Source organism: Corapipo altera, unplaced genomic scaffold (assembly GCF_003945725.1).
Source record: "Corapipo altera isolate COAL_440 unplaced genomic scaffold, ASM394572v1 113, whole genome shotgun sequence".
Classification (NCBI taxonomy): Eukaryota; Metazoa; Chordata; class Aves; order Passeriformes; family Pipridae; genus Corapipo; species Corapipo altera.
Genome location: NW_020884895.1, coordinates 719418 through 745863, shown reverse-complemented (window position 1 = coordinate 745863; position 26446 = coordinate 719418). Strand labels below are relative to the sequence as shown.

Sequence of the window (26446 nt, the reverse complement as noted above, 5' to 3'; positions counted from 1 at the left end):
TGAAACTGTCTGGAAGTGCTTCAGGTTTCTGGAGTTGTGGTATACTGCTAGTCTGCCCCCTATGAATTCTGAATTAAATTAGGACTTCCTTTACAGGAAATTTTAGGTAATGTCTGCCTGTATTCACAGCTCAGTCATTTCTTTGGGTGTAGCCCAGTAGTCTGAATAGGCTGTGATTTACTGCCACCAGTTAAATGAAACAGAATCACTTTCTCTGATTTATATCCCCTATTGTAGTTAAATATTTACACAGTATCAAGATCTTAGTAATTGAATGGCTAACAGATAGGTAGCAAATGTTTATATACCTCTGAAATGGTCACAGGGCCATTGAGGTAATGATATTTCATTTTGATAAAAGGTCTTTTACTAAGAAGAAATTTAAAGCTCTTTCAGCTCCATTTTGTTCTCGGGGGTCGGACTAAGTCATGTTGATTTCAGTGGCTTAGTGCAATTTTTACAGACTGTAAAAATGACCCATCTAGTTCAGAAAATCATTTTTGTTGGAATGAAGCAATTGTAATGGAGGAACACAGCATCTTTCAAACAGCAGTGTTATTGTTTGCTTCAGGTAAGAAGGCAAGGAAAAATACCAGACTAATATCACTCTCTGAAGGAAACTGGAGCTGGCAGGTTTGAACAGTACTTACCAATATTAAATCAGGATTTCTCCATTCACTTGCAGAAAGCTATCACTAAATATTTCATGACCCACAGGTAAACAAAATTAGCCCTGTTTCCTGAAGCAAGAAGGAATCCTGTCATTCCTGCTTGTTCTGTGTCCAAATGAGGGAACTGGAATTCAAAGCAGATGCAACAGTTACAACCAAGTGTGAATATTGCTGAGATGGATTCTTGTTTTACAGGAATATTCAGAGCTTGGGAATGAGCTGACCTGGGTTACACTGTTGTCAGGTGAGGATTGTGTCTAGGTCTGGACAAAAGTGTGTATTTCTTATAAAGAGAAGTTGCTTGTGTCTTGGAACTGTCTGGTTCTATAATGAAAAGAGATGTCAACTTTTCTTAAAATCAAAGTCTGCATAGAAGCTTTCTATCAACACAGATTTTCCTTTTTTTTTATCACTATTTGAAATTGCTAGATAATTTTGAGCTCCTGGATTTCAAATGGGATTAGACAAGCAAAAAATAGGAGAGCAGCAGAAAGGTAGGGTTTATTATTTTCAGTCTCTTGATTACTGAAAATAATTTTAGCATCTGTGTCTCATATAATTACAGAGTGGATGTTGGGGGAAAAGTGGAAATGCTTCATATATTTCAGGTCCTACTTATAATAATGAAACTTGGACCTTTTAAAACAGGGGGAGGTTATTGGGGAATCTCGTCAGGGGAAATGAGAATTCACTTCAGAGTGGTTAACATTTTGAATATGATTTCCAATATAATGGAGTCCATATTCCTGCCTGGATAGCCTACATAATCCTATAACACAGAGTGATGATTATTTTAATTCACTAGTAACAAATGTTTCTGTAGAATCAAATATAATACCTGGAGCCTGATACACAATTAAACATGTAACCTTTGGAGGTTACAAAAGACGCTATTCTCAAAGGTTACAGGGATTTCTTGTTTTCTCTGTCCTGGCTTGGAGGTAGTTGATAATTTCTTCATTCTGTATCCAGGATAAACTGCAGTTCATAACAATGGTAAGAGGAGCTTTCTGATGGACACTTTCTCTACATGCGGTGATATGTGGTAGGATACTCTGAAATGACCCTGCCTGCTCCTCAGCTACTTCACAGCCTGGGCAGAGGAGCCCAGCACTGGTTGTACCTGTAAAGTGTCAGTTATGTTTACCAAGGATGTAGCCCGGTGAACACAGTATTTCTGCCTGGCTCTTTGACCCCCATCACGTTATCAGGTAAAGATTACCTCGAGATCAAAGAAAGCTCATTTTTCTAGCCAAACACCATCAGGTGTGACAGGGTCCTTCGAGCACTGGTAACTGCACGGGGCTGCTCCACCTTATCTCGGGTGGGTCGCACAAGGTTTGGGTCTGCTATTACGGGTCTCCCTCCGGTGGGGACTCTGGCTCGCCCTGATGCTCTCGCACCCCCAGGCCGAGCGGCGCGGTCGTTTCAGGACCCTGGCCAGGGCCGCGGGGCCGCGGCTGCGGGCGGGTCCCCGCCGGGGCCGGGAGATGCTCCACGGGCACCGCGTCTGCACAGACGTGGGGTGAAACAACCCCAGATGAAGTCCCCAGCTGTGAAAGCCTTGGGGCCTCAGCCCCACTATGGAAATCAACTTCCCTCTACACCTCTGGGTGTGCAGCTGCACCGCTGGGGCTTCGGCTGCGTGGCTGCTGCGATCTGCACAGCTGGGGCTTGCGGGGCACAGCTGGGCGCTGACAGCACGTTTGCACTCCCTAATGTGCTGTTAGGCCTTCATTCTGCACCGCTGGAAGCTAGGATTCCTGGCCTGCATCCCAGCTCATCCAGTGACATATTTTGTGTCCCTGAAAGCATCACTTAGCTCCCAGTTCCTGACCTCGTGGTCTGTGATCACTAACAGGGAATAATGTCATGGTGGAAGATGTTATACATTCAAACATCGGTTAGTAAATGAATAGTTAGAGTGATCTTTGCCTAGTAACAGCTTCTGAGGCAGTAGTTGTTGGAAATTTCATCATATCAGTATTACAGCTACGGTTCGAGATTTTTAAAAATAAATTAGGGGAAATGGGGACCTCAGATATCCCAGCTCTTCATGCTAATGTTGATTTTTATTATCTGTTCCTCGTGCATCATTATTATATTGATTTCCCTGGGCTGCACTGCATGTAAGTATTTAGCCTTGAAATAATTCAGTGATGCACAAGTAATGAAGCAGAGAAATGACTAGAGAGATAGCATTTTAGGTGAATCAGAGCTCATTCCACAAATTATTTATAGACTGCTCCCTCTTTATGACAGGATGTCAGCTACCTGGCAACAGGCCAGTGTGTTTATGAATCATCTCATGGACTTATTGTGGCTTCTAGATGAGGGTAAAAGAGATAAAGGAAAGCTCACTTTGTATCTTTCCATAAGCAATATGCAATCTCCATTCCAATGAAAAATCTCTCTCTCCCCAGCTGGTGCATGGTTACTAACAAACCTGCCCATGATCAGAAGGGGAAGTTAATAACTAACACAGCTTTACTTTGTTGTTAAGTAGAGCTGACTAGAGCTTTGAATTCTTTAGTCACGCTTTTCTCTCTCATCTTCAGTCTCTTTACGTGACACCTCAGTGCCATGTTACAATTCATAATTTCAGAGTCAGAACCAGGAGTACGCAGAGTACTATGATGAATCAGGTTGCCCTGGATCAGGATGTTCAGTTGACTAAGAAAGAAGGTATAAGTCTATTAAATGAGAGTGCCAGATGCTGCAAAAATAACAGACAAAAAGCACAATATTTCCACCATTTTGTAGCATGGCATCTGAGTGAAAGCAATGACAGATCACAGCAATGTCCTGTGCAAGCCCAGACTGAAATGAGCACACCTGTGGCTATTAATTTATTTAGGTCTGTTATCATAAAAAAATTTGTATGTCCTTGTGTGGACACTTGTGCTTGCAGGAAATAAAGGTTCCTTTCAATCCTCTGGAGAAGTGTGTAGGTGCCAGGTGTGGTGCTGTGCAGTGTGAGCAACAGCTGCATGGTTTCATGGATGTAAAGTGGGCAGAAAGAATTGCATCAATTAGTTGTTAAGTTTTATTAGACATAACTTAGTGACACTGGTAAAATTGACATTTACATATAATTATGGCCTTTTTCAATCACAAAAATCATGAACATCAACATATTAAATGTTAAATTAACTTCCATTTCTGTTAGTATACCTTTCTAGAAACATGGGTTGTTTTAAAGTGTGCTGCTGCACATGTTACATTCACATAATAAAGAAAACAAACTTCAAATAAAAAAATAAAACAAATTATGTTAATGCAAGACAGATATTTACAGACAACGAAGTTCACTGCTGCTCAAAGAATCTCCTAGGGCCCCATGGCCATTCCCAGAGTTGTATAGGCCTGGTACTTACCCTTGGCAAAAGGGAACTTCTTATGGACTTTGCAGCAGCAAGAATAATTTTTTGTTAAATAGCTATGAGCTGGTCTGATGGTGGATTCCATGAAACCAAAGCTCAGAAACTAAGTGTAATACCAGAGGCAGTAACAGAACCCAGAACTTCTGTCTCCTGCCTCTCTATCCCAGCTGCCTGATTTTTTTTTGGAGTTAGAAGTACAGTACCAAGCTGAAACTTGTCTCTGCTGTCTCCTGGCTATCTAGTTGTGATGGCTGTGTGAAGAACTGGATTTTTTTTCCACTTTTTGCTTTCATCCCTACTGATTTCTAGCTGCCTCTGGGCCACAGGAGCATGTCACAGACTTCCCTGGGCTTTAACTCCCACATTCCATGAGCAGCAGGGTGGCTTTGTCTGCTGGGAGTGGATACAAAAGGACAAACAGGGAGGACGAGGTACAAAGCAAGACTGAACACCCATTTCAAAGTCTCATTAGACTTTGTACAAGCAAGACCTTCCCTCACACATATTTGCAGGCCAAAGAACTGTAATGCAAACTGGACCCTAATCAAAATCAAGCAAGCATTTTCCAGAATTTTATCTCATGAGGGAAAAGATGGTGTGTTAGCCTCCATTTCTTTGACTTATTTTCATAAGTTCTATCTAAGGAACATCTACAGTGTGCCTACATGTTGAGGAGTGGGATTCAGACTTGCTCATATCAAGTTGGTAGCAGTGTTGCTGCTGCAGCCCTAGCCTCCACTGAAGGTCATGAACCCTACCAAGAGGTAAAAGCACAAAAATGGAAGCAGCACCACATTAATGCAGCTTCACTGCTTTCAGGCCCAAGGAAATCACGGGGACACGGGAGGTCAAACCAACATGTCAAACCAGCACCAGCCCAGTCTGTAACTGTCCTCACATCCTACCACTTGAAAGTAATCTGCCATGAGATGTCTTCAGCCTCTTATTAATTTTCCTCATCTATTTTACCTGCAGAAATGCAGGATCTTCAGAAGAACCAGGCAGTCTAGAGTGAGGTAATGCTGAGTAATGGCTTGCTTTTGGCAATAGGAGCAGTATTTATCTAAAGGAAGGGTTCAGTCACTGGGCTGTTGCGGGTTGGTTTTAGGCACAGAGTAGCTTGTTCTTATTGTTCTTCACAATAACTCAGGAAATACTAGTTCAGATGGTGCTGTCAGGGAAAAACAAATCACCTTTAGTTATATGTTAAAATGCTTTGGAGATTCTTCTGTTTCCTTTCCAGTGTGCTCCCTCTGCTCCAGTGATCAGCAGCATTATTAACACAGACCTTTGCTCAAGCAGTTGTCTACATCAAAATTTTAAGTTTGCATATCTAGGTCAGGAGCACCCATGAGTTGACAGGAGCAGCACCATTGGATTCTCTACCCAAATAAACCAGGCTCAGACAGAAATCTCTCCTACAGGACTCCACTCCTTCATAGAGAGTAAAATTCAGGAACCCACAGGAAAAGAGGATTCATTCACGTACATCATTCCCTTACATCCATAACCTATTTGCTATGAGACAAGGGGACAATCACCCTTTTACAAAAGTCTGGCAAAGGCTGAAGCATCTGTTTGTTCCTACTGAAACCCTACTTCAAGATTGTATCAAAGATCTGACACTTCTGTCTGTCTGCAGGAGAAGTTCTCATATGCAGTGATATAAAAATGTGGAAAGGAAATGTCAAACAAATGGAAAGTTTTTCTCTCTCTTCAGAGAAAAAAAATGATTCAATATTTGTTGACAGGACAAATGTACTTATTACTACTGCTGACTCCATAGCATTGAAATTTGTTAAGTAATACCATTTAACAGTGTTAGAAAACACAGATGTTTCTCTACCTATGTTTTACAGCTGTTTTAAAAGATGTGACACCCACAGCTGCAATTGGGTGTAATCCTCTAGTCACACAGTCTATTCCCAGCATCTCCCACATCACATATACCAGGGTGTCTCATCACACACTCATGTTAAGGTCACGTATTTTCTACACTACCACACACACCAATAAAAACTCCTGTGACAGAAGTGTTTTCTTCAGTGTTATCCTATATAGTGGAGCAAGAGGAGATTAATAGAAATGAAATGCCTTGAGAAAGAAATGAGTTGTTTGTAGGACAAGATTTTTCTTCTGCTTTCACTGAAAAGCAGAAAAGTGCTACAGAAACAGTTGTCTTATTTGACTAGTCTTCATCAGCTGGTCATAATTTCATGGACTACAACAAACTTCCCAAACGAAGACTTTGTATTTATTCCATGTGCATCATTTGTTTCGGGGTTTGAGGGTTTTTTGTTGGGTTTTTTTTGTGGTTTTGTTTTGTGGTGGTTGTTGTGTGCGTTTGTGGTTGGTTTGGTTTTTTTTGGTTGGTTGTTTTTTTAATCCAGTGCAATAATGTCTACAGTCAGTGCTTTCTAATTGCCTATTCTGGAAATCTGCCACAGTTACTTTAAAGTAACTGCCCAGAAATAAAGAGTTTGTTTATTTAAAAGTCTTTTGGAAAATCATCACTGCTCCTGATGGAGTATGTCACATATTCTAAGGCACGACAGGCTATTTAGGAGGTAAAAATAAAGGAATACCCATTTTTCTATAGGAAAATAAGCCACTGGAAGGAAATTCTCAGTTGTGGTTATTTTGTACTTAAGTCCTTAACGTCACTGACACCATTCTGAAAGTATGAATAACCAAATCAATCTATTTTGAATATTTAGGCACCAAATTACTGTAAAACAGAAAACAAAGGTAACACAAAACAGTACTGGTGAGCTTCCTTCATATCTGTTGACTTCATATCATTAGTAGCATTACTAAAAGTCAAGTTCTGTGCAGTGCTAGAGCACCTTCTCTTCAGAGAGTTTTAAAGCATTCTCAAGGTAGTGATGGTCTTACCTTGAGCCCACCACTCCCTCGCAGAGACATGGAAAGGCAAGAAGGCTGTGGTTCCCAAAGACTCACTCCAGCCACTGATATTGCCTCCCCAAAGGTAAAGTCCCTTTATCTAACTGACAAAATACCTTTAAAACATATTAGTAAACATATTAGTCTCTTAATCACACCTTAGAAAAATCCCTTGAACTCACTGAATCACTTGCAATTAAATAGCCTCCAGGCAATAGAAGCAAACCCTGTTTATTTTGAGGCATCATCAAAGAATGTGACAGCACCACGGATCTGCAGATAGGTCAGCCTTGTGTAGCACATAAGGCAACCATGGGTACTTAAATCCAAGGCAATCTGTGCAGTTAAGACAGATATAAATCACTTAGAAATTCCTGATCCCCAGTCTCCAACCTATGCCTCCTTTGTTATCCGTGGATATCCATGAGAGAGGTGCTATTTCCCAACAGTAACCCAAAATGCTTTCCAGTTTGGTGCATGTGAGAGTGATCATCAAAGCTGAAAGCACTCCAGCCTGGAAACTACCAGTAACAAGGAATAGCTGATGATAGAAAAACCAGGAAGCAAGTAAAAGCAGGTATCTCAACACAGGCACAAGACAAGGGAATCCAATTTGTACATCTGGCCTGGGGCAGATAATTGTCCAAGTGCAATCTGGAGTCACACCTGTGAAAATCTGGGAGGGAATGAGGATCGGGTAAGTGACAGAGTAGCATTTAACGAAGCCCAGAGGGGTTAATTTTTTACACCTGAACCTGTCTCAGGCACAAGGTGAAGTGTGTCTCCTACACCCCCTATGGCTGACCCTTGATCCAGGTGCGTTATTCAGCCTGTTTGGGCACCCAGGTGAATCTCCATCCTCCGTCGTCATCCCTGCGCACAAAGGCTTGTCCTTGGTGGAAGGTGTGTGTTCTCACATTGCGGTGGGGACTTAGAGAAGTTGTGAAGGCCACTTCAGTCTTGTTGGGTGACAAATCACCAGGCAAATAAGGCAACCCATACACTGGGAGGGAGGAAACACTAGGTACTGCTGAGGAGATGCATGGTGCTGAAGGAAACTGAGGAAGGAAGGGAGAGTCCTCACTGCATGGATGGGCACTGCTGTCAGCTGGAGGCACGTGGCTGCAGCTAAATGCTGCTGCTGCTCCTTCACTGTGTTCATAGTCTATTGCTTCACCAGGGCTCAGGCAGTACGGGTCTTTTCCAAGGTCTGAGGACAGGGCACTGTAGTTAGCTGAAGCTTCATCAATGGTGTTGACATCTTTTAATCCTAAGGTCTGCAAGACCCAGCTGTCCACGGCAGGGCTGGCCTGCTCTTCACAGGCAGTGAATTCATCTAAGAGGTTCCTTCTAGCTTTGGAAGCATGAGGAGCTTCTTGAGGAACAAAGCAATGGTCCTCTTTTAATCTCCTCTTGGCACTTTTGAGAATAGCACAGGTTTTCTGTCCATGGCAGGATAGCAGTTTCTATTAAAACAAACAAACAAAAAGGTAGAGAGAGAACATAAAAATCTGATTTTCTAGATACCTGAAAGAAACATGTTTCTGACCTCAGATTTTAGATGTAGAAGATGGTTACTACTGAATAACTGACTGGAATAATAAAAAATGTCATTAAGCTGACAAGGAACAAATATCCTTATTTTTTTTTAAGATGAGAGACAAAGAATCCAAATATTTAAAAAATCCTTTCATACTTAGTCTAACAGAATATTTCATCCAACGTGAAATGTTTCATTTTGTATTTCACCTTTACAAAAACGCCACATAACTTTTTAATTAATAAATTGGAAAAAAATATAGCTCACTATTCTAATGTAAATTAATAAAAACATATCACTGGAAAATCAAACAAAACAAGACAAAACATAAACCAGAAATCACAAAAAAATAACCATAAAAAAGGGAAACAATCTTTATCAAAGGGATAACTGACAAAACAGGCACATTAAAAAAATATGTATTCAAATTTTATCCTTTTTACTGAAAAAAGGCATTAGATGGAATAATTTTACCTTGTTTATAACCCTTACTTATAACTAATTAATTAAATTATGCCATGGGCTATACTGTCTTCACAGTCAAAACTTACAGGATATCATTCCTGGAGGAAACTGTCACCTTAGATCCATGACCAGCAATTTGGCAGCTCTGTGAAGTTAAATCTCACACTGCTGGTTGTCTGCACTCTTTGATTTTCCATATATTTTAATGGCCTGTAGCTATTTAAACTGTTCCTTCTGCACACATCTATATAACACGTTTGAACACAATACCTTGGCTTTTTCTTCTAAACACTTAATCAGGGCAGAATTCAGGTACTGTCGGAGGTTATTATTTTCTTCATGTAACCTAGCAAGTTCCTCTTCCTTCTGAAGCAAAGTATCTTGAAGCTGTGGAATAGAGATACTGATGAATAGATGTTGACTCTGTAACTTAATAGCAACTGCCCTATGGTACAGGCTGCTTGGATTTGATGATGTGGGTGTTTGCTTTGTGAGCTCAACACACCCCCTCCAGCCTCTTGTCTCTATAAATCTAAGTGGCATGAATGTTCAGTTTTCACTTTTAACTTCCTTTAATCTTTAGTGAGTGTTTGAGAAGATTACTTTGAAAAAACCTGTAACCACAGAATAATAATAGAAAATAGAATTACAGGTAGTCCTGTGAGCAGCCAGAAACCGTCATGGGCATGACAGCAGCTGCAGGATCTCCTTCTGAGTGGCAGTAAACATCTCTTTGCATCCCTCATTCCCCTTTATAGTTGGCTGGTGAGAAGAAAGGAGGAGGAGTTGCAGACTAACAATTTATGGGAGTAGAGTGCAGAGGGAAGATGCAGTTGCCATTCTTTATGATTCAGTAGGATGCAGTTATCCCTTCAGTTCTGGACCCTACTGTGCTAGTCCTGGTACATATACAAAGCTAATTCCTGCTCCCTAGAGCTGAACAAGAATGGCAGATGCCTAACCCTTTTTCATGGGAAATCTATGTGTTTGCAGACAGATTTTTGCCCTCTGATCACAGATCTGGAGACTTCTTTAGGAGGACAAAGGATCTTCTGCTAAGGACCCCAGGCATCTGCTGAGCAGAGGCTGTGAAGCACCAGCCTCAAATGACTGAGGTAGAGCCAGAGAAAGAAGTACACTGGCATCTGGAACTAGAGTTGATGATTAAGTTAATAAATGACTTTTCATTGACTTCACTGTGTCAAAACATCATTCCAAGTTCTTGATCAGAGTCATCAGTCTGGAGTTCCTTCACCTAGAATTGTTCAGAGTCTCTCCTGCTCCTTGTTGGGAATTATAAAAAAGGAAAAATGAGAGAAAATAAAATAACCAGGAAATCTTTTGTTGGTCAAAATGGCTGATCCTCCATGGAATCAGCAATTCTGGTGGAATCATTTCTCATTAAGTTAAACCTGGTTGAACCAGGAGGACACACTACATATTTTTGGAAAACAGCACCATCAGAGCCCGAGGGACCTCCTGGTCATGCTCCTGGTCTTCTCTAGTGCCAAGGTGCAATAAGCAGTAAGAGAGGAGGGACGCATAGGGAACCCCACAACAGCTGTTCCAACCTCACAGGGCAACACAGGGGAGACAAATACTTCAAGCAAGGAACAACAAATAGAGCGGTTTTCTGTCACTTCCCACAACTGTGCAAGAGAGAGGGAGATACCTCACAAACCAACCCAGAAGGTGCGATACGGGACACAAAGTTCAGGAACCTCGTGGGGTGAAACCCGCGTTGCCGGGGCGGCGCAGAGCCTTTACCTGCTTGTTTCTGTAGAGCTGGGAGGACAGCTGGTCTCCCTGCCACGCCGCGTCCTGGGCACCGAGCTGCGGGCTGCAGAACTGGCCTGGGGGAGCAGAGCCGGGGTTAGCCCGCTCCGCTCCCGCTCCCTCGCCCTGCCCGGCGGCGGGAGCCCCGCTCCCGGGACCGCACTCACCCGGGCTCAGCCGAGCCTCCCGCCGGCCCTGGCTGTGCGGCGGCTCCGCGGCGCAGACGGCGGCCCAGGTCTCCTTGGAAACACCGGCGGGGGCGGACCAGGGGCAGGCACTGCCCGGACCCCCGGCGAAGTCCGGCTCCGGGCACGGCCGGCCGGTGCTCTGCGGAGGGAAGGGGCCGAGGCGATGGGGCGCTGGCCGGGGGACGGCGGTGCCCCCTCCCCAGCCCCCGAGGGAGGCGGTGTCAGCCCGGCCCCGGCGAGCGCTCCCCTCGCTCCTGTCCCGGCCGGGCTGTGCTCAGGTGCCTGTCCCGGGATAGGCGCCGCCTGCTCCCGTGGGCGCTCCCAGCCCTGACCCGGGTGCCCGCTCCCCCCTTTTGTTTTCTGCCCGCCCGGGGGCCCCGCACGGCCCCGCTCTCTGCTGAGCGCGGACAGAGCCGCCCCGCCGCAGCCCCCGGCGGCACAGGGGCTCCGAGCAGAGCTGTGCCAGGGAGGTAGCCGAGTTTCCTGCGATCCCTTGGAAAATACTACGGTGCTGAGTGGGTTTAGGGTGAAGGGAGGTCCCAGGCTGTCCTTGGCCAGACCGTTCCTGCCACTTTGGAGGTTTGATTCAGCTCTAAAGCAGCAGCACAGAGCCTGCAGTCACCTCCAGGCTGCTCGCACTCTCTTCTGCCCCTGCAGTTCTACAGGAGTCCCAGACCGCAGAGCCTGGGGTTGGCTCTGGATTCACCCTTTTCCACTCCTCCAAATAAGCCCCATCTGCAGCAGCTCTAAATATCTGCAAGGCAACGGCAGAGCTTGGAGCCTCAAAGAGGGAATCTGCTCACCCATGGGAAGGCACAGCAGCAGAGACTGCTCTTGCAGGTGGAGGAGAGCACTCTTTTTTCCCCATCTTAAAGAGGGCACAAAATGTACTGCAAGCCCCCAAGGCAAAGAGACCAGCTTCTGTTTTCTGCCTCGAGGTCGAGAGAAATGCAAAGAGCACTTACCATATTAGTGGCAGAATGAAATGCAGGTCTTGGGAGCACGTTTCTGTTAAAGCCCTAGAGAGGTTTAAAAGGCTCTGAAGGAGGGGGAGAGGGGGGAGACCGGGGAGGCGAGTTTAATCTAAAGGAGCTCCCAGTGACGCCTCAGAGCTCTCCTGAAACCCAGCAATCTGATTTGGTGTAAAGCTGTCAAACTTGTGACGTGAATAAACAGCAAACTTGCTGAAATCAAAGTCATTCTGGTCCCACAAATCAACACAAGGAAGGAGGGAAAAGAAAAGGAGGGAGAGGGAAAAAAAAGCTTCCACACACTTCAGGACAGCAGTGAACTGGTGTGTCTGAGTTTCACTCCTGGAAATGAACAGGGATCCAGGGAAGCATCGCACATGTTCAGAGCAGGGCTGCTGGTGTTGCTGGTGAGTTTTTTGATTTGTTTTGTTTTGTTTTCAAGCCTTGTTTGTGGTTGTAAAATCCAGCAGGAAGAAACAAGTTTGTCCAACATGCCTGGCTGAGGGAGTGGGTTTTGCCCAGCTTCCCAGAGGTGTGTAGAAACAAATATGATTCAGAGCACTTCTGTGGACAGTTCTGACAAAGAAAATTCAGATTTGAGAACAACACAATCTGCAGTGATAAGTTCCAGCAAATGTCTCACTATATTGGGAATGTTTTCTGCCAAGCCCCGGCTTCCAGAAGATCTCAGGACATAAATGCTGTGACAGTGGTGAAAGATTTACTATCATAAAGGCTAATTTTGCAAAAGCCATACAGAGGTGTGTGTGTGAAAGGCAGAGATTGCCTCCATATAGCCGCCTTTAATTCACATAGATTTTCACAGCAATCAAAATCTATGGACAGTCTTGAGTTTTTCCCAGAAGAAAAAAAAAATCAAAACAAAACTCTTCACTGAGGGTCTGTCTTTGAATAGAACATAGGATGGTGGAAATAAAGTCAACTGCAGAGCAGTTGTTCCATCAGGATCCTGCCCCTGTCATGATGTCAAGGGCTATTCCAGGGGGTAACCCAACCTGTCTGCAGACATGAGGCACAGGGTGACACTGGGCCGAGGGCAGGTCATGCCAGTATATGGGATGATTTTTCATTTCTCCCCTGGAGGACACTCAGTGCTGATCAAGGCTCAGGGACAACAAAATCAAGAGCGCTATTTGCCTTGCAGTCTTTTATTCCTGCTGTATTTTCCTAGATTGCTGCAGGTAGACTGGCAACTATGCCAAGTTAAACTATTGCCATCTCCTGCCTTATGTTTTTTCCAACAGAGGTGTTTTAAAAAGGCCTCACACTCCATGCCCACAGTGCCTTAGATCTCCCTGTTTAACCCCCAGCTCAGCACCGTACATTTGGTAACTGCTCTGATAACCCACTTCCTTCAGATGCCAAACCCTTTCCTGCATGGCTGTACGGAGTGTAGGGGGGGGATCTGCTGGCTAACAAGAAAACACGAGCTCTGTGACACACACCCCACACGCGCCAAGGCCCAGTGCAGCTCCCTGGCCGGCTCTGGCCCCTCTGTCACCGCGGGGCCGCCGCAGGGCGCTGCGGCAGCAGTGCCCCGGCACAGCCCAGGCAAGCTCCGCCGCCCCGGGGAAAGGCCCGGGGCAGGCGGATGAAGCCGGGAGAGCAGAGGCGCTGGGGCGGACGGGGAGGCTGGAGGAGCTCTCAGGACCCGCAGCTGCCCCGTACGAGGCGCAAACACCCCGCGGATGCCACCCAGCCCCGTCAGCGCCTCCGGGGGCCGCGGGCTCAGCCCGGGCCGCCATCGCGGGGCTGCCCAAGATGGCGTCATCACCCCGCGCCGACCCCGCCACGCGGCGATGGCGGGGGGGCGGGGGAGCCCGTCATGAGGGGACAGGGCTGCCCCGCTCTCCATCCTCGGGCTCGAGGGCCGCGTTCCTGCTGCCCCGGGCAGCTGGGGAGGTGCCCACCCGGCCCCGGATGGGCTGAGGCAGGTGCACAGGAGCCTGCAGCGGGTGAAGAGAAGGGGTGCCCTGAGCAAGAGGTGCCCCCCGTGTCGCTCCGGGTCGTCTCGCAGCTCGTCTGTAGGGACAGGGGCAGGGAGGAGGGTTGAGTGTCTCTAAACAGCACATCTAGGGAGATGATCAGGGGTCTGGGACATCTCTTAGGAGAGACTGAGGGAGCTGGGCTGTTTGGTTTGGAGAACAGAAGACTGAGGGGATCTCATGCATATGAGTATGTCAAAGGCGGGTGCCAAGAGGATGGTGAAAGACTCTTTTCGGTGGTGCCCAGCGACAGGACGAGGAGCAATGGCCATAAACTAGAACACAAGAAGTTTCACTGCAGCGTGAAGAAGAACTTTACATTGAGAGTGGCAGAGCACTGCAGTAGGCTTCCCAGGATGGTCCTGGAAGTCTCCCTCTCTGGAGACATTCAGACCCCACCTGGATGCCTTCCTGTGTCACCTGCTCCGGGTGACCCGGCCTTGGCGGGGGGATTGGACAAGATGATCTCCAGAGATCCCTTCCAACTGGGATTCTATGAGGGACAATGAGTGGGCATGGCTCCTTCCCACCTTGTGTGGACGTGGATGTGGGAGCAGCATTGCTGGCTCATGGCTGCTCCCAGACAGGGCCCTTTGCCTGGCACAATGCGTGTGGCTCTCTCTGCTTCCTTTTGGCAGAGCTCTGCACACTCAGGCATGGTCTGTGCCTCTGAGAAGTGCTGGGAGGGGTGTGGGCACACTCTTGAGAGTGAAAAGCAATTACAAAGAGAGCCTCTGGTCACTCCATTGTTGTGTCTGCACAGCTGGTATGTTGGTCGTGTTGGTTGGAGGGTTGACAGTGCTTGGCTTTCTGAGTTTGAGGAGTTCAGGTCAACGCACGCGACCAAGGTTGATATGCTGGGGAGTAAAAGCTGGTATGTGGGTAAAAGACCACCAAATCAGAGCCCTGGTAGGTTTGGGGAGATGACCTTTGGGTGATTTCTGAGGAAAGAAAAATGCTGTTGGTGTAGGAGAGAAAGATCTAATTTTGCAAAATCATGCATAGATGTCACACTTGATGATGGAAGAGGTTTAAGTCATAGTGGCAATCACGCATCCATATGCAGTGTAAAAGAAAAACAAAGTGACAATCATCTGCTAATTCTTTTCCTGTTCATCTGAGGCAACCCCTCTCAGAGCTCTTACTGCTTGTTGTAGTTAATGATGCACCTCTTTAATTGGGAATACAGTTCCAGGGTGAATGTTTATCAAGACTACAGTATTGCTTCAGTGGAGATAGGATTTCTCTTTGCATGCCATAGCAGCTCTTTTCTGGCATTTTGGGAATACACTGAAGTGTATTGAAGTGTGTTAATTCCCATATGTTCCTGTATTTTCTTTTGTAATTTCTGTGGTGTTTCTTGTTTCAATGACAGTGATTGAGCAAATTCTTCAGAATAAAATAAATTTAAAAAAAAACAACAAACTTTTTTTCTGGTTTAACCCATTTTTATGTAGAAATGGCCTTAAAATTGCATTTGCATCATTGTGAAGGGATGGTACATGGAAGAAAAACAATAATATTTACAAATAGTTTAATTCAAGTTTTATACCAGGTTTACTACAGTTATAGTATGTGTCACTTTGTGTGCTAACACCTGCATGGGTGTCCAAACCCACCCCAAATCCTGTTCACTTTTCCTGCCATATTATTGCTACAGTGCTTCTTATCCCTAGTAAGAGTGGTTGAAGTATATCAGTGGCAAAATAGAGGCTCAGTTAATAACTCCAGATATTAACCTGTAGTCAGGTACACACAGGTATCTGGCACTTGCAGGAATCTGTGATGATGTTTGTGAACTAAAGGTGTGAAAAATTAAACCTGATGAGAGTGATTTGCAAGAATGCTTCTGAAAGGGAATTTATGCAGAGATAGGTTCTGGTTGTTTCTCTGATCAGTCTTCCTCCTTGAACACAGGACTAAAAGGCACTTCCCAAATCCAGTCCCCTGCTGTTGAGACATTCTTAAACTTTTCAATCTCCGTCTTAAAACTAATTAGGTTATTTTCTTTATGTTATTCCCACTGTGAGGCTACACCATACTCAGCTCTGATGGCTAGACACTTTCTAGTTCCAGTTTGAATGTATTCATAGCAGGTATAATCCCTTTTGTCCTTGTGCCAAAGCCTTGCTTTAGTTTAGACACTTCATCTCCCTCTCTAGTGTTTAGCCTTGATGTCTTTGCAGAGTGCTGTCATTGTCTTTTCCTTTACTTTTTAGGTCAAAGAAGGCACTTTTTTTACAATCTTGCCTAATATAAACACTTCAGGAAACCATCTCAGAGAATATTCCAGCTGACATTAACCTGTTTTTCAGATGGATGACCAAAGTTACTCACGTTGCTGTGTAACACACCATTGTTTTAGAAAAAAGCACTGGCGACTCTTTCTCTTTTATGTCTTTCTGGTACAATTTAGGGTAGTCTTTACCTTTTTCATCACCCTCTTATTGCAGTTAATAGTTTTGAAATCATTGTCAGCTGGTAGTGAATACACCTGTGGGCTTCATTTGCTATAAAATGCATTTGGTCAAACTGAGTCTTCAGTGCTGTTGGGCTCCAGCTCTCCTATGCTGATACTTTTCAGTACTGGGGAGTTTCACAAATATTTAGAAAGAAGGAAAAAGATGACTATAAGATGGAAAAACTGCAAAACATCTTTCTGGGTTGACCTACATTTTCTTACAGCGAGATTGGTGAGTCAGTGAATAGAGGATATCCTACCTACATACAGCTCTTGTGGTGCCTTCAATGCTTTGTTTTGGTTTGATATGAAGACACACAGTATATTAAGGGTGTATGTGATTTTATTCCTATGTTTTCTGATACACACTGGAGGAGATTTATTCTTGGCAGAGCCGTAGAAGGAAATTCAGTATTGCTAGTGCTTAATTGCCTGGGCTCAGTAAAGGGTTGTTTTTGTCAAGGAAGTAAGTTGTATTTTAGCAGCTGTATGGAAAAGAATAATACTTTATAGTGATCTACAAACTTAATTTGAGCAATGGGTATTATCTGATTGAATTTATCTGAAAAAGTAGAAGCTTTTATACATAGATAGTGGTACCTCTATACATAGAATATCCTTAAAGATGAAGTGTGTAAGGAGTATGTTTGAATAACATCTGTGCCGTGTGTTGTGTCCACAAGTGCTCATTCATCCGTTACCACCCCTGCTAACAGCAAATCTTGGTTCTCTCCTGTGGTAGTAGCTGTTGTTTCACAAGGGATAGAAAACCTGCTTTGAAGAGAGATCTGCTAGGTAAAGCAGAGATAGCTACTCTTGAAGATCTAGGACTAGAGGGGACATCTGTGTCATCTTGTGCTATCTCCTACTTTAGTTTAGGCAGCTGATTCATAAAACATCAGTGCCAGCCCTCCAAAGCTTGTTCATGTGCTGCTGGTACTGCTTTTTACTGCTTGTCTGTTCAAAGTTTTACTCTAATTTCTGATCTAAACTTATTCATGGATGTTTGTTGCTTTAGCTTTTTCCGTTTCACCCTGTGTGCTTGACATTTGATATGTTATAAACTACAATCTATGCTGTGTTTGTCTGGTTTTATGTAATTGTTTTTCTATTTTGCAGTGTGGGTGACCATTTCTTTTTTTCACAATCCTCTAGATTGCAGTTGGTTACACCCCTGTGTACAGGAATAAGGAATCACCTCCTGAAATGGAAATACAAATGGAAAAAGTGCAAGTTTTATGTGCACAGAGTATATTTATAGAATTCTCTGCTTACAGAATGTCATTGAGAGTGAGAGCATTGTGATATTAAATGAATAATAATTTTTATAATTATAGAGTTTTCTTTTGAATATTTTCATTGATTCTACTAAATATACTGATTTGTCTGAAAAGGACACTAACTGCACTGATGTAGTATCCTATGGACATGTTCTGTCAGAACTCATTCCAGACAATTCCCTATGTATTGTCCGTGTCTTGCGCTTTCCTTTTAAGTGGTTGGAATTGTATCATAAAAAATGAGGTCCTACAGAGGTACAGATCTCAGAGCTGGCTTTTGACAAGCTGATGAATTCTGAAAACTGCAGGTGGGAATCTGCTACTGTTGCCAATCTTATTTGTGTATGGAAGGGAAATATATTCTACTCCTGGCAGCACTTAAGTGCCTGAGACTTCAGAACGTCACCCATTTACACTGTGGACCCAAGTCAGTCTCTGCATCTTGATGTTTCAGTTCCTCATCTATCAATGGGACTGGTGCATCTGCTTAGATTTTACATTTCTGTAATAAAAAATGTCCTCACATGGCCCCTGACCAAATGAGTTCCTTTGTTCTCCGCTGTGACCACTGCGCTCCAGGAGAGCAATATTAACTGTGAACTGATAACTTTTCATGAGGTTTGGGAGTTAATTGGATGGGGATTTTAATATAAACCATGATATAGTTTTGGAACTGAAGCCTATTCTTGGTCTGGCATCAGCAGCACACTGCTTCTGTGTCGATGTTCCTCCATCCGGAGGTTACCACTGAACTGAGCTGCCATGCTGTAGCTAAGTAACCTTTACATCCCAGAAAAGAGATTCAGCAGTGTAAGCAACTGCACAGAGGTTGTCCCGTAGTTAAATAATGGATGGCAGAAACAGTTTTTCTTGACCATGTTATGAGTGTTGGCCATCGTGGTTTGGGGGAAATTGTTGCATCTTTACAAGAGAAAGACCAGTGTGCTGAAAAGCCATGTTTTTCTCCATGGTGTTTTCTATTGAAGTCAAACTATTTTGCAGGGAGACCTGCCAGAAAAGCTTAGCTCATGGGTTTAATCCAAATTAGGATGAATTTTCATGGGACCAGATGCAGAGCTGAATGAGGGCTCGTGTCTAATCAGCCACTGATGTGTGCATCCTAACCTGGCCTGTGAGCTCCTCCAATGTCAACCGTGCTGCCAGTACCTATGTCCTGGGCTTTACCTATTTAATAGTGCTTTTACTCTTGGCTGTGGCTCAGGAGTTGGCAGTCTGGCTCCCCTCCATCTCACTTTGGGTGTAGAGCTGGGCACTTTCCATTCTTGGCTGGCAGTTGGGACGTTTGGCAGAGATCTCTGATCTGAGTAAATATGTGTGAGGGCATCTCTTCATTACAGAGCTGTATGGCATTGCCTTCCCTAATCAATAATGAAAGAAAGATTCTAGGATGTGTGTAAATGTGTTGGGGGTCAGAAGGTGAAGGATGTTGTTGTCATGAGCTGAGAAAGATGTCAGGGTTTTTGTGCATACTTTTCAAAGGCTGAGTTAAAACAATGAGTCACTGGGGAGATACCCTAGTAAAACAGCTCTGACTGTATACATAAAATTTCCAGCTCCTAGTCCATGCAGGTAGTGTTCGATGAACTGGTGATGAAAAGGAATTAGTTGGCTGGTAATTCATCTAAAAGATTGGCAGAGGATTTTACAGGCTTACACCAGAGCTGGCTGGAGACAATAATCTCTTTTCTCGAAGAATGCCGAGGTCCTGACGCCCAGCTCGTTGGAATGAAACCTGAATGCTTTTTAATTCTCTGTGAGAGATTTTTTCTTTCCTCTCTTTGCTTTTTGTTTTTAGGAAGGAACAAAATGTTTCATTGTGATTTTGTCAATTATTTTGATATAATGGATTAAAAGACTAAATGTCTTCCAAATCCCAAAGCCTTTTAAAAGAATTCCATTCAAAACACATCAGAGCTGTTTTCTTCCCTGAATTTCTGCTGAAATTTAATTTTAACCAAAAGTTTACACACCTCAATGGTAGCATGGGTTCCCTTGTAGCAATAATGTGCATTGGATAATAACTGCAGACAGGATTTTTTTGGGTCCAGTTATATTTTATGCTATCCTGGAGGAGAAAGGGGTGGGAGGAGGCTTGTATCCATTTAGCAGCCTCATACTGTGCCAAAGCAGTGTAAAAAGGCCTGAGAATGAATAAGAAACAAGAGAAGTATTTGGTTTTTAACTGCTCCTGGATGAGAGAGCAGGATTCATCCATGTCTTACTGTAATTTTACGATTCCGTTGCAAACTGTAATAGTGTGAAAGGGAAAGAAAGGTGAGGTTAGTACAGTGAAACAGAGCAGGCTGCGGAGAGGAGGCTTTCTCTTGGCTCAAGGTTCTTGTATCCAAGTCTCCTGATGTGACTGGAAGGAGCAAAGACTTAAATGGCAGCTATTGAGCTGCACAGAAGCTCCTGTGGGTTCTGTTTCATCTTTCCTTTCTCTTTAGTCAGACAGAAATGAGACCTTGCCATCCTCAGAAGCTGCAATGACTGATCTCCCATCTGTGGCTAGCATTGAAGCTCAGCAGCTTCCTGACATGCATATTGGGGCCCTTGTTGGCTCAGGTCAATGTTTGTTGACCTCCTTCTTAGAGCTGGAAAGGTGTACTGTTGTTTGAAAAATGGTAGGTTCATTTGAAGGGAACTAATTTAATCTGGGATGCTACTATTAGCTGTTGGATGTTGTTTTGTGACTCCTCAGATTTCAAGGGAGTTTTGTGTTCAGTGATAGGGCTTAAACCTCTCCATAATCTCCAGCACCCAAAAGATACAAATCTACAAGCAAGAGTCTGGGCAAGCGCATCTGGTGCCTTGGGCACAAAGGAGTGTGGCCCTGTGGAATAAAATACTTCATTGGGAAACTGAAAGACCCCACAGTTCTCATTTCTGGGTTTGCTGCTGGCCTGCAAAGTGCCTCTCAAAAAATTGCTTTTATTGCTTTGTTTAGCCCAAATATGTCACGAGGAAGATACTGTGTTAGATGTTCTTACTGAGGAATAGCCCTCTGTAATTGCTGGCGGTTTTACTTTCAGAGCAACATTGATTATAGACTTTATTCTTTCAAAGATGTGGTTTGGCACCATGAATTTTGGGAGATAGATTTATTGCTGAAAATGTTTTGGTTTTCATGCGCTCCTGGATGTCAGTGTTTTATAGAAGCATGCTGTGGGTGGACACTAGAGGGCTTGCTGGCATCCCTCCCTCTGCTCCCACCCGGGCACAGCAAGAAGGTTCAGCAGAGTAAATCAGGGAGCTTTCACTTGCAGTCTTACAGCTGGATTTAAGTTTTGAGGGTGGAGGAAACTGAGCAATACAGGGGAAAGGAATTCTTTCACTCTGCATCTTCACAAGCTTCATCAGCCCCGGGAGGACAATAGCACTTACTCCTCCTTATGGCAATGACCTTTTCAAGTGCATCTATAATCAAATAAAAGTTGCCAGTAAGAGCACTGCAAGCATGGGCTGTGTTTCAGTTAAACCTCCAGGCAGGCAAAATGATCCCACTAGCAATTAACTACGGGTATTTCAGCAATTAGTTGTGGGTGATGTTCAGGTTGCCTGTGTAACTGTAGTACACAGAGGTGTGAGTACCTTAGGATGGGCAGGCTCTGGACTGAAGTGTTGTGGGTTGCTGTCTGGAAGTTTTTAGCACTCTCCATTGCCCATTGGGAATTTGGCTTCATACCAGGCATTGTGACAGTTACCATGTGCTTTCCCAAATCAGGCAGAATGTCTGATTTCTCACACTGCTATTTGTTCAAGTACGCAGCTGAACGCAGTGCAACGTGGAGCACACTCACAGTGTGTCCAGCCAGCCTCATCCTGGCACAACTCTTGGTCCTTGCTCCACCTTGCCCGCTATCAAAGCTGTAACTTAACAATGTGTTTGACTAGTTTCAAAACAATTATATCACTGGATTCCCTCTTCAGCATGTAATAAGAAACCTTCAACCGTTTTGTTGGAGAATAAGAGACAGAATGGCTTTGCAAGTTAATTTGCTGCCAGCAACCAGCCTTGCAGCAATGAGTTAAGTGGGACCATCCCTGTAGACTGTCACTCACCAGACTGTTTTCTTGAGTTGACCTGCTAGGATTTTTCCCTCCCCCCCCCCTTCTCTTCTCTCTCTCTTTCTTTCTCTTTATTCTTTTCCTCAGGTCTCTTGATTTCATGCTGGCTTTCTAAATTGAGGATAAAGTTAATTCACCGCACAATGCCGCAGCTGGAATGAAATATGGCCAGTCGCCTGTGTGGAGTGGAGGGCTCCATGCTGGCTGGGGGTGGCTTGTTGCATCTCCTAAGGCCACTACGGGCTGTCACTGATTTATTGATAGTGCTTCCAGCAACAAAGCAAGAAGTTAACTAATTATGAACATATGGTTCAGCTCACGCTTGACTCAGCAGCCACCTTGTTAGGCTGGAGCTGCCTAGGTGTTCTGAAGCAGGAGAAGAGGAAAGTTTTGGGTGGAAGGTGTGGTCCAAAGTCCCACTGACAAGCCAGAGGGAGACTCGATTGATCTTAATCTATTCTTTTTGTTAGGAGGCAGCATGCTGCTGTCAGGAACAGCTTGGTAATAAGAGATTTGTGGCCTCTAAGTCCTTGTGGTTATAGCCAGCCTGCGACACTCGGTCAGCTCCTTGCATGCTCTGTTCTTAATTGGTCTCGATGGTGGGGTCTGAAATGAGACGGCAGTTCAAGGTGCAACACATGCTGTACCTGAAATTGCAGCCTGTGAGCTGCTGCACAGATGTCAGCTTTTTACCAGTGGGCTTACTACTGGGGACCCGGAGGGTCCGTGCAGAAAGGGACAAGGGATGTCTGAGAGGACCCTGCAGATTTTCAGGGCTTAATATGGAATTAATTAGAGGAAAACTTAGAGAGAGAGTGTGTGACTGCTAGAGAACAAGAAGGGAGGTGCAAAGAACTTGTTAGGAAGTTAATCAAGGTGGATTGCAATTTTGTCTGCATTGAGTGGTCAGCATGCATAGTCTGGACATGGGAGAGTATTTAATGGGAATTGATACCAGCTAGAGGTGGGAGGAGGGTGTCCTTTCTGTCCATCTGTTGGTCTTTCAAAAATGAATTGGTCTATGCCACAGGATTCAAAACAGTGTAGTTAAAGACTCTGTTTTTTCATGGGCATACATGGTTTGCAGGAAGAATGAGCTTATTTCTATCCAAATTTTTAAAACAATTTTAGGGTTCTTGGAGTTTCCTTAACTGGAAATGCTGAGCGTGGAAAGAAAGCAACTTTAATAATAGGCAGCAGAAAGAACTCCAGGGATGAGTGATTTGACTCAGCCAACAGACTGGTTATTTTATGACTACCTAGACAAAGACAATGTGGGCAGAGAGGGTTATCTGTTTGCTGGGATGCATTAGCAAGACCACAGTCAAGGTCTCCCAAGGCTGAGGGAGATGATTAGTAACCCCTGCTAGGCACTAGTGAAACTGCATCTGAAGTACTGCATCTGGTTTTGGCCTTCACAGTGCAAGAAAGTTGTTGCCAGACTGGAGAATTGAGCAGGAGGGCCACTATGCTGGTCAGGAGGCTGGAGCACATGAGGGTGAAGGAGCTGGGTTTGCCTAGCTTGGAGAAGAGGGCTAATGGAATCTGATGACAGTCTTCCACTGCCATGGGAGTATATAGAGAAGACAGAGGCCAACTCTTCAGACATGCACAGCGAAAGAACTTCAAGTATTCCAAAGCTGGGATGAGTTATATTTCAACTAGATAGGAGGGAAGGGAAAAAAAAAAAGGAAACCCAAACATGATAAGCTGGAGAGGCTATGGAACTGCAATTTCTGGTGTTCTTTATAACTTGGCTGGGCCAAGTGTGATCTAAATTTGAAGAGGACTCTTAATTTTCCTGTGACCAGGCTGCAACTGGAGCACAGCCCAGTGCCTGTGACAGAGGCACATGGCTCACGTTCTGTCATGTGCTGCTGTGCCGGCTGGCTCGTGGCTCCAGTGTCGTACCATGATGTGCATGGCAATTATCATTGTCACTCCTATAATGTAATGAATTAGGACAGTTAATTAGTGGGTAAAGCTGATTTGTGAACAACAATTTGGAACATAATTTGCCCAGATACAGCAATAGGTTTCCTTAGCAGAGGCTGTGCTTTGAGCTGTGATTAGCTGCTTAGAGCAGAAATTATTTTTGATGCTAAATAAGAGGCTGTCCCTCAGCTATTTCTTATCTCCTCTGAGGGGATGCTGCAGCTGAGTTGAGAACCAGAATGTGAGTTGCCTGGGAGACCTCATACTGCTGCTGAAGATGGTTTGAGTTCACCTGGCTGACTGCACTGGTGTGGGTTGGGAGCACTGACGTAACTTATAATACAGATTCAGGCTATTGAGATGTTCATCTCTAGTTAAGTCATCTAGAGGAAGTGGAGGGATTAATTTTCAGGCTATTAAAGCTGCTCTTACAGTTAATTTCTGACCAAAGCCTTGCTTTGAGTTTGCCTATGGGGACCTTCTCTGACTGAAAACCTTGCCTGCTATGTAACCACATAGGAAGAGTTACTATGTACTGAGATCCCCATGTCAGCATCTCTGTTGTAATATATACATTAAAAAACCCCACCAAGACTAAATGTTCAGGGTTAAGAATTTATTGAGACTTTATTTGTATGACTAACAGTGTGAGAGAGAGAAATCTGAAGGAATCAGGAATTAATCTCAGCGTAACACCTTATAAGCATGTCTGTGTGGTGCAAAGCAGCTTTGGAGGAAATAAGAACCAGGATTTGGTGCTTCCTTGTTTCTCTTGGGATCTATCTCTGTTTTGTTTTTCTCCCTGAGAAGCAGTGTAGTACAGTGGACACCTTCTTGAGGTAGTGTTGTCATTCCTCACTGCAAAAAAACAGCCACTGCTTTGGTTTGTAGCATGTGCAGGTTATTCAAAAAGAGAAGACTGTGTTTATGAAAAATTCAAATTAATTGGGCTTAGATTTGAAAGTGACTGGATCAGTTTGTTGTTTTGTACCTAACTAGGAAAGGAAGCTGGGGGTGAAGATTAGGATTTAGATCATGATCCCAAAAATACATTAAATACTCAGAAACATGTGAGTTTGAAGTCCAATTTCAGACTTGCTGCCTGGAGATCTTCTAGCTGCCAAGTTAGGAGGAGCTTTTCTGACTTTAGTTTGAAGTTGTTACTCCAAGGCAGACCTGCATCTGAGTAGGAGCAGTTATTTGGTTTAGCTGGTGCCAAATGGAAACTGGTAAGAGTGATCATAGTTTTCTGTGCACCTTATGGGTACCTTTCTCTAGAGTTGGCCAAAAAAGGGGGAAAAAAATTTAAGCAAAACTCCTAGTGCTGATGAATGAGACCAGCACATACAGGTCAAAGGCAGAGGAACTCCGTAGTGAGACTCTGCAAGCTGAAGACCCGTGTTCTCTGCAAGTAACACCGTGTTCCTGCTCAAGCCTGTGGAGGACTTTGAGCTTCTTTGCTGTGTGTTGGTAAGATGACTTGTTTCCCGGTGCAGAAGTTGCAACACCTGTAGTTTTATACTCAAAAGTCTCTTTCTTTGTCAGAGGGAGCTTTATATCTCAATGGATGAACTGTTTAGGTGTATTCCCATATAGAATTCAATGATGTTTCCCCATCTGCTAATTTCCTTTGGCTTCCCAGCTAAAACTGGGATCTGTGTCATGACGCTCCTGTTTCAATACCAGTTGCTGCTCCCTTTCCCGCCAAATGCAGATGTAGCCATTAGGATGACTTGCATCCTGCTGCAAGCAATATGTCCGATCTTTACCCTACAAAGGTATTGTTTAAAGGGCTCTGAAGATTTTGAACAAACTGGCCTGGCAGGGGGACTTTCAACTTCCCCTCCTTTATGGGCACAACAGCCTGTGTTTGTAAACAGAGCCTTAGAGGAGTAGTGGGAGCCACTGGAGGACTGTCAGCTGGTTAATTGGATGTCAGCTCCCTGCCGGGGACAGGGGCTAATGAGTCATCCTGCATAAAGGGAATGGCCCTGGGAGAAAGGCAAAGACTTGGACAGCAATAATCACATCAACAGAGAAGCCCAGAGCCCGCCTGTTGGGATAAAGGCAGAGCAGCATTTGGGGACAGAGGGCTTCCCTGTTTGGATTTTGTTAAATAGAGATTAAGCAGGTTCTGAATTTGTAAAGTTGAGATATTATTACTGGTGCGTGTGTTTAAACATGTGCTCATCTGCATGGGCAGTGGGCTAATATACAATATAAACACCTTCAGTTTATAGGTTTTGGTGGCCTTTGTTTTTTGAAAAATACCTAAGGAAAGAAATAGAAATTATATGTTAATGGGGAGTTTAATGCAGGAAATGGGAAGAAGGAATCGTATGAGGAACACTGCAAGCACTACTTCAAATTAGGAAGTTTATTTTTTCTCTTGAAAACATAAGTCAAAGATTATGTCCTTTTTCTGAAAACTGTCTTCTAAAATTATGATTTTTTTTCCATGAAAACCTAACATTAAATAAAACTTGAAGATTTTTGGAAGTTAGCATTTTGTACGTAAGTTCACTTTATTTCAAACAATATTTTGATTTGAAAATATTTATCAGATATGAATAAACAGAGGGATTTTATTTGTCTTTTTGAAGAGGGAAACATGAATGAGAGAAAGATTGGATATTGGTATTAAGTTCTATAATAAAAGCATATGTTCCCATTTAAGACTATTTTTGCCAAAGGAAAAGCTAATAAGAGAGAAATAGACACACAGAGAAAGGTAATATAAAGATTAAAAGAACCTTGAAAGATGTCTGAGAAATCCT

At 44.0% G+C, this 26446-nt stretch overlaps 1 protein-coding gene across 2 annotated transcripts; it reads right to left on the bottom strand.

Moving 5' to 3' along the window:
• Positions 1–5074: 5074 nt before the first annotated feature.
• On the bottom strand, positions 5075–13540 carry GMNC (geminin coiled-coil domain containing). Of its 2 annotated transcripts, XM_027647591.1 has the most exons (5): positions 11893–13540; positions 10907–11066; positions 10731–10816; positions 9234–9350; positions 5075–8424 (listed from the first exon to the last, which is right to left on the bottom strand). In XM_027647591.1, the coding sequence occupies exons 1-5, from the start codon at positions 11893–11895 to the stop codon at positions 7780–7782; spliced, it is 1011 nt and encodes a 336-aa protein (XP_027503392.1). In that variant the 5' UTR covers positions 11896–13540; the 3' UTR covers positions 5075–7779. The 2 variants fall into 2 exon arrangements, with proteins under 2 accessions (XP_027503392.1, XP_027503393.1); XM_027647592.1 differs by lacking the exons at positions 10731–10816; positions 10907–11066; positions 11893–13540 and adding an exon at positions 9614–10080.
• Between the last annotated feature and the right edge of the window lie 12906 nt (positions 13541–26446).

Coding starts and splice junctions, on each gene's coding strand:
- GMNC (XM_027647591.1), bottom strand. Junction 9,351..10,730: donor AGCTCTACAGAAACAAGCAG/GTAAAGGCTCTG, acceptor TCTATTCCACAG/CTTCAAGATACTTTGCTTCA. Junction 8,425..9,233: donor GTTTAGAAGAAAAAGCCAAG/GTATTGTGTTCA, acceptor TTGTTTTAATAG/AAACTGCTATCCTGCCATGG.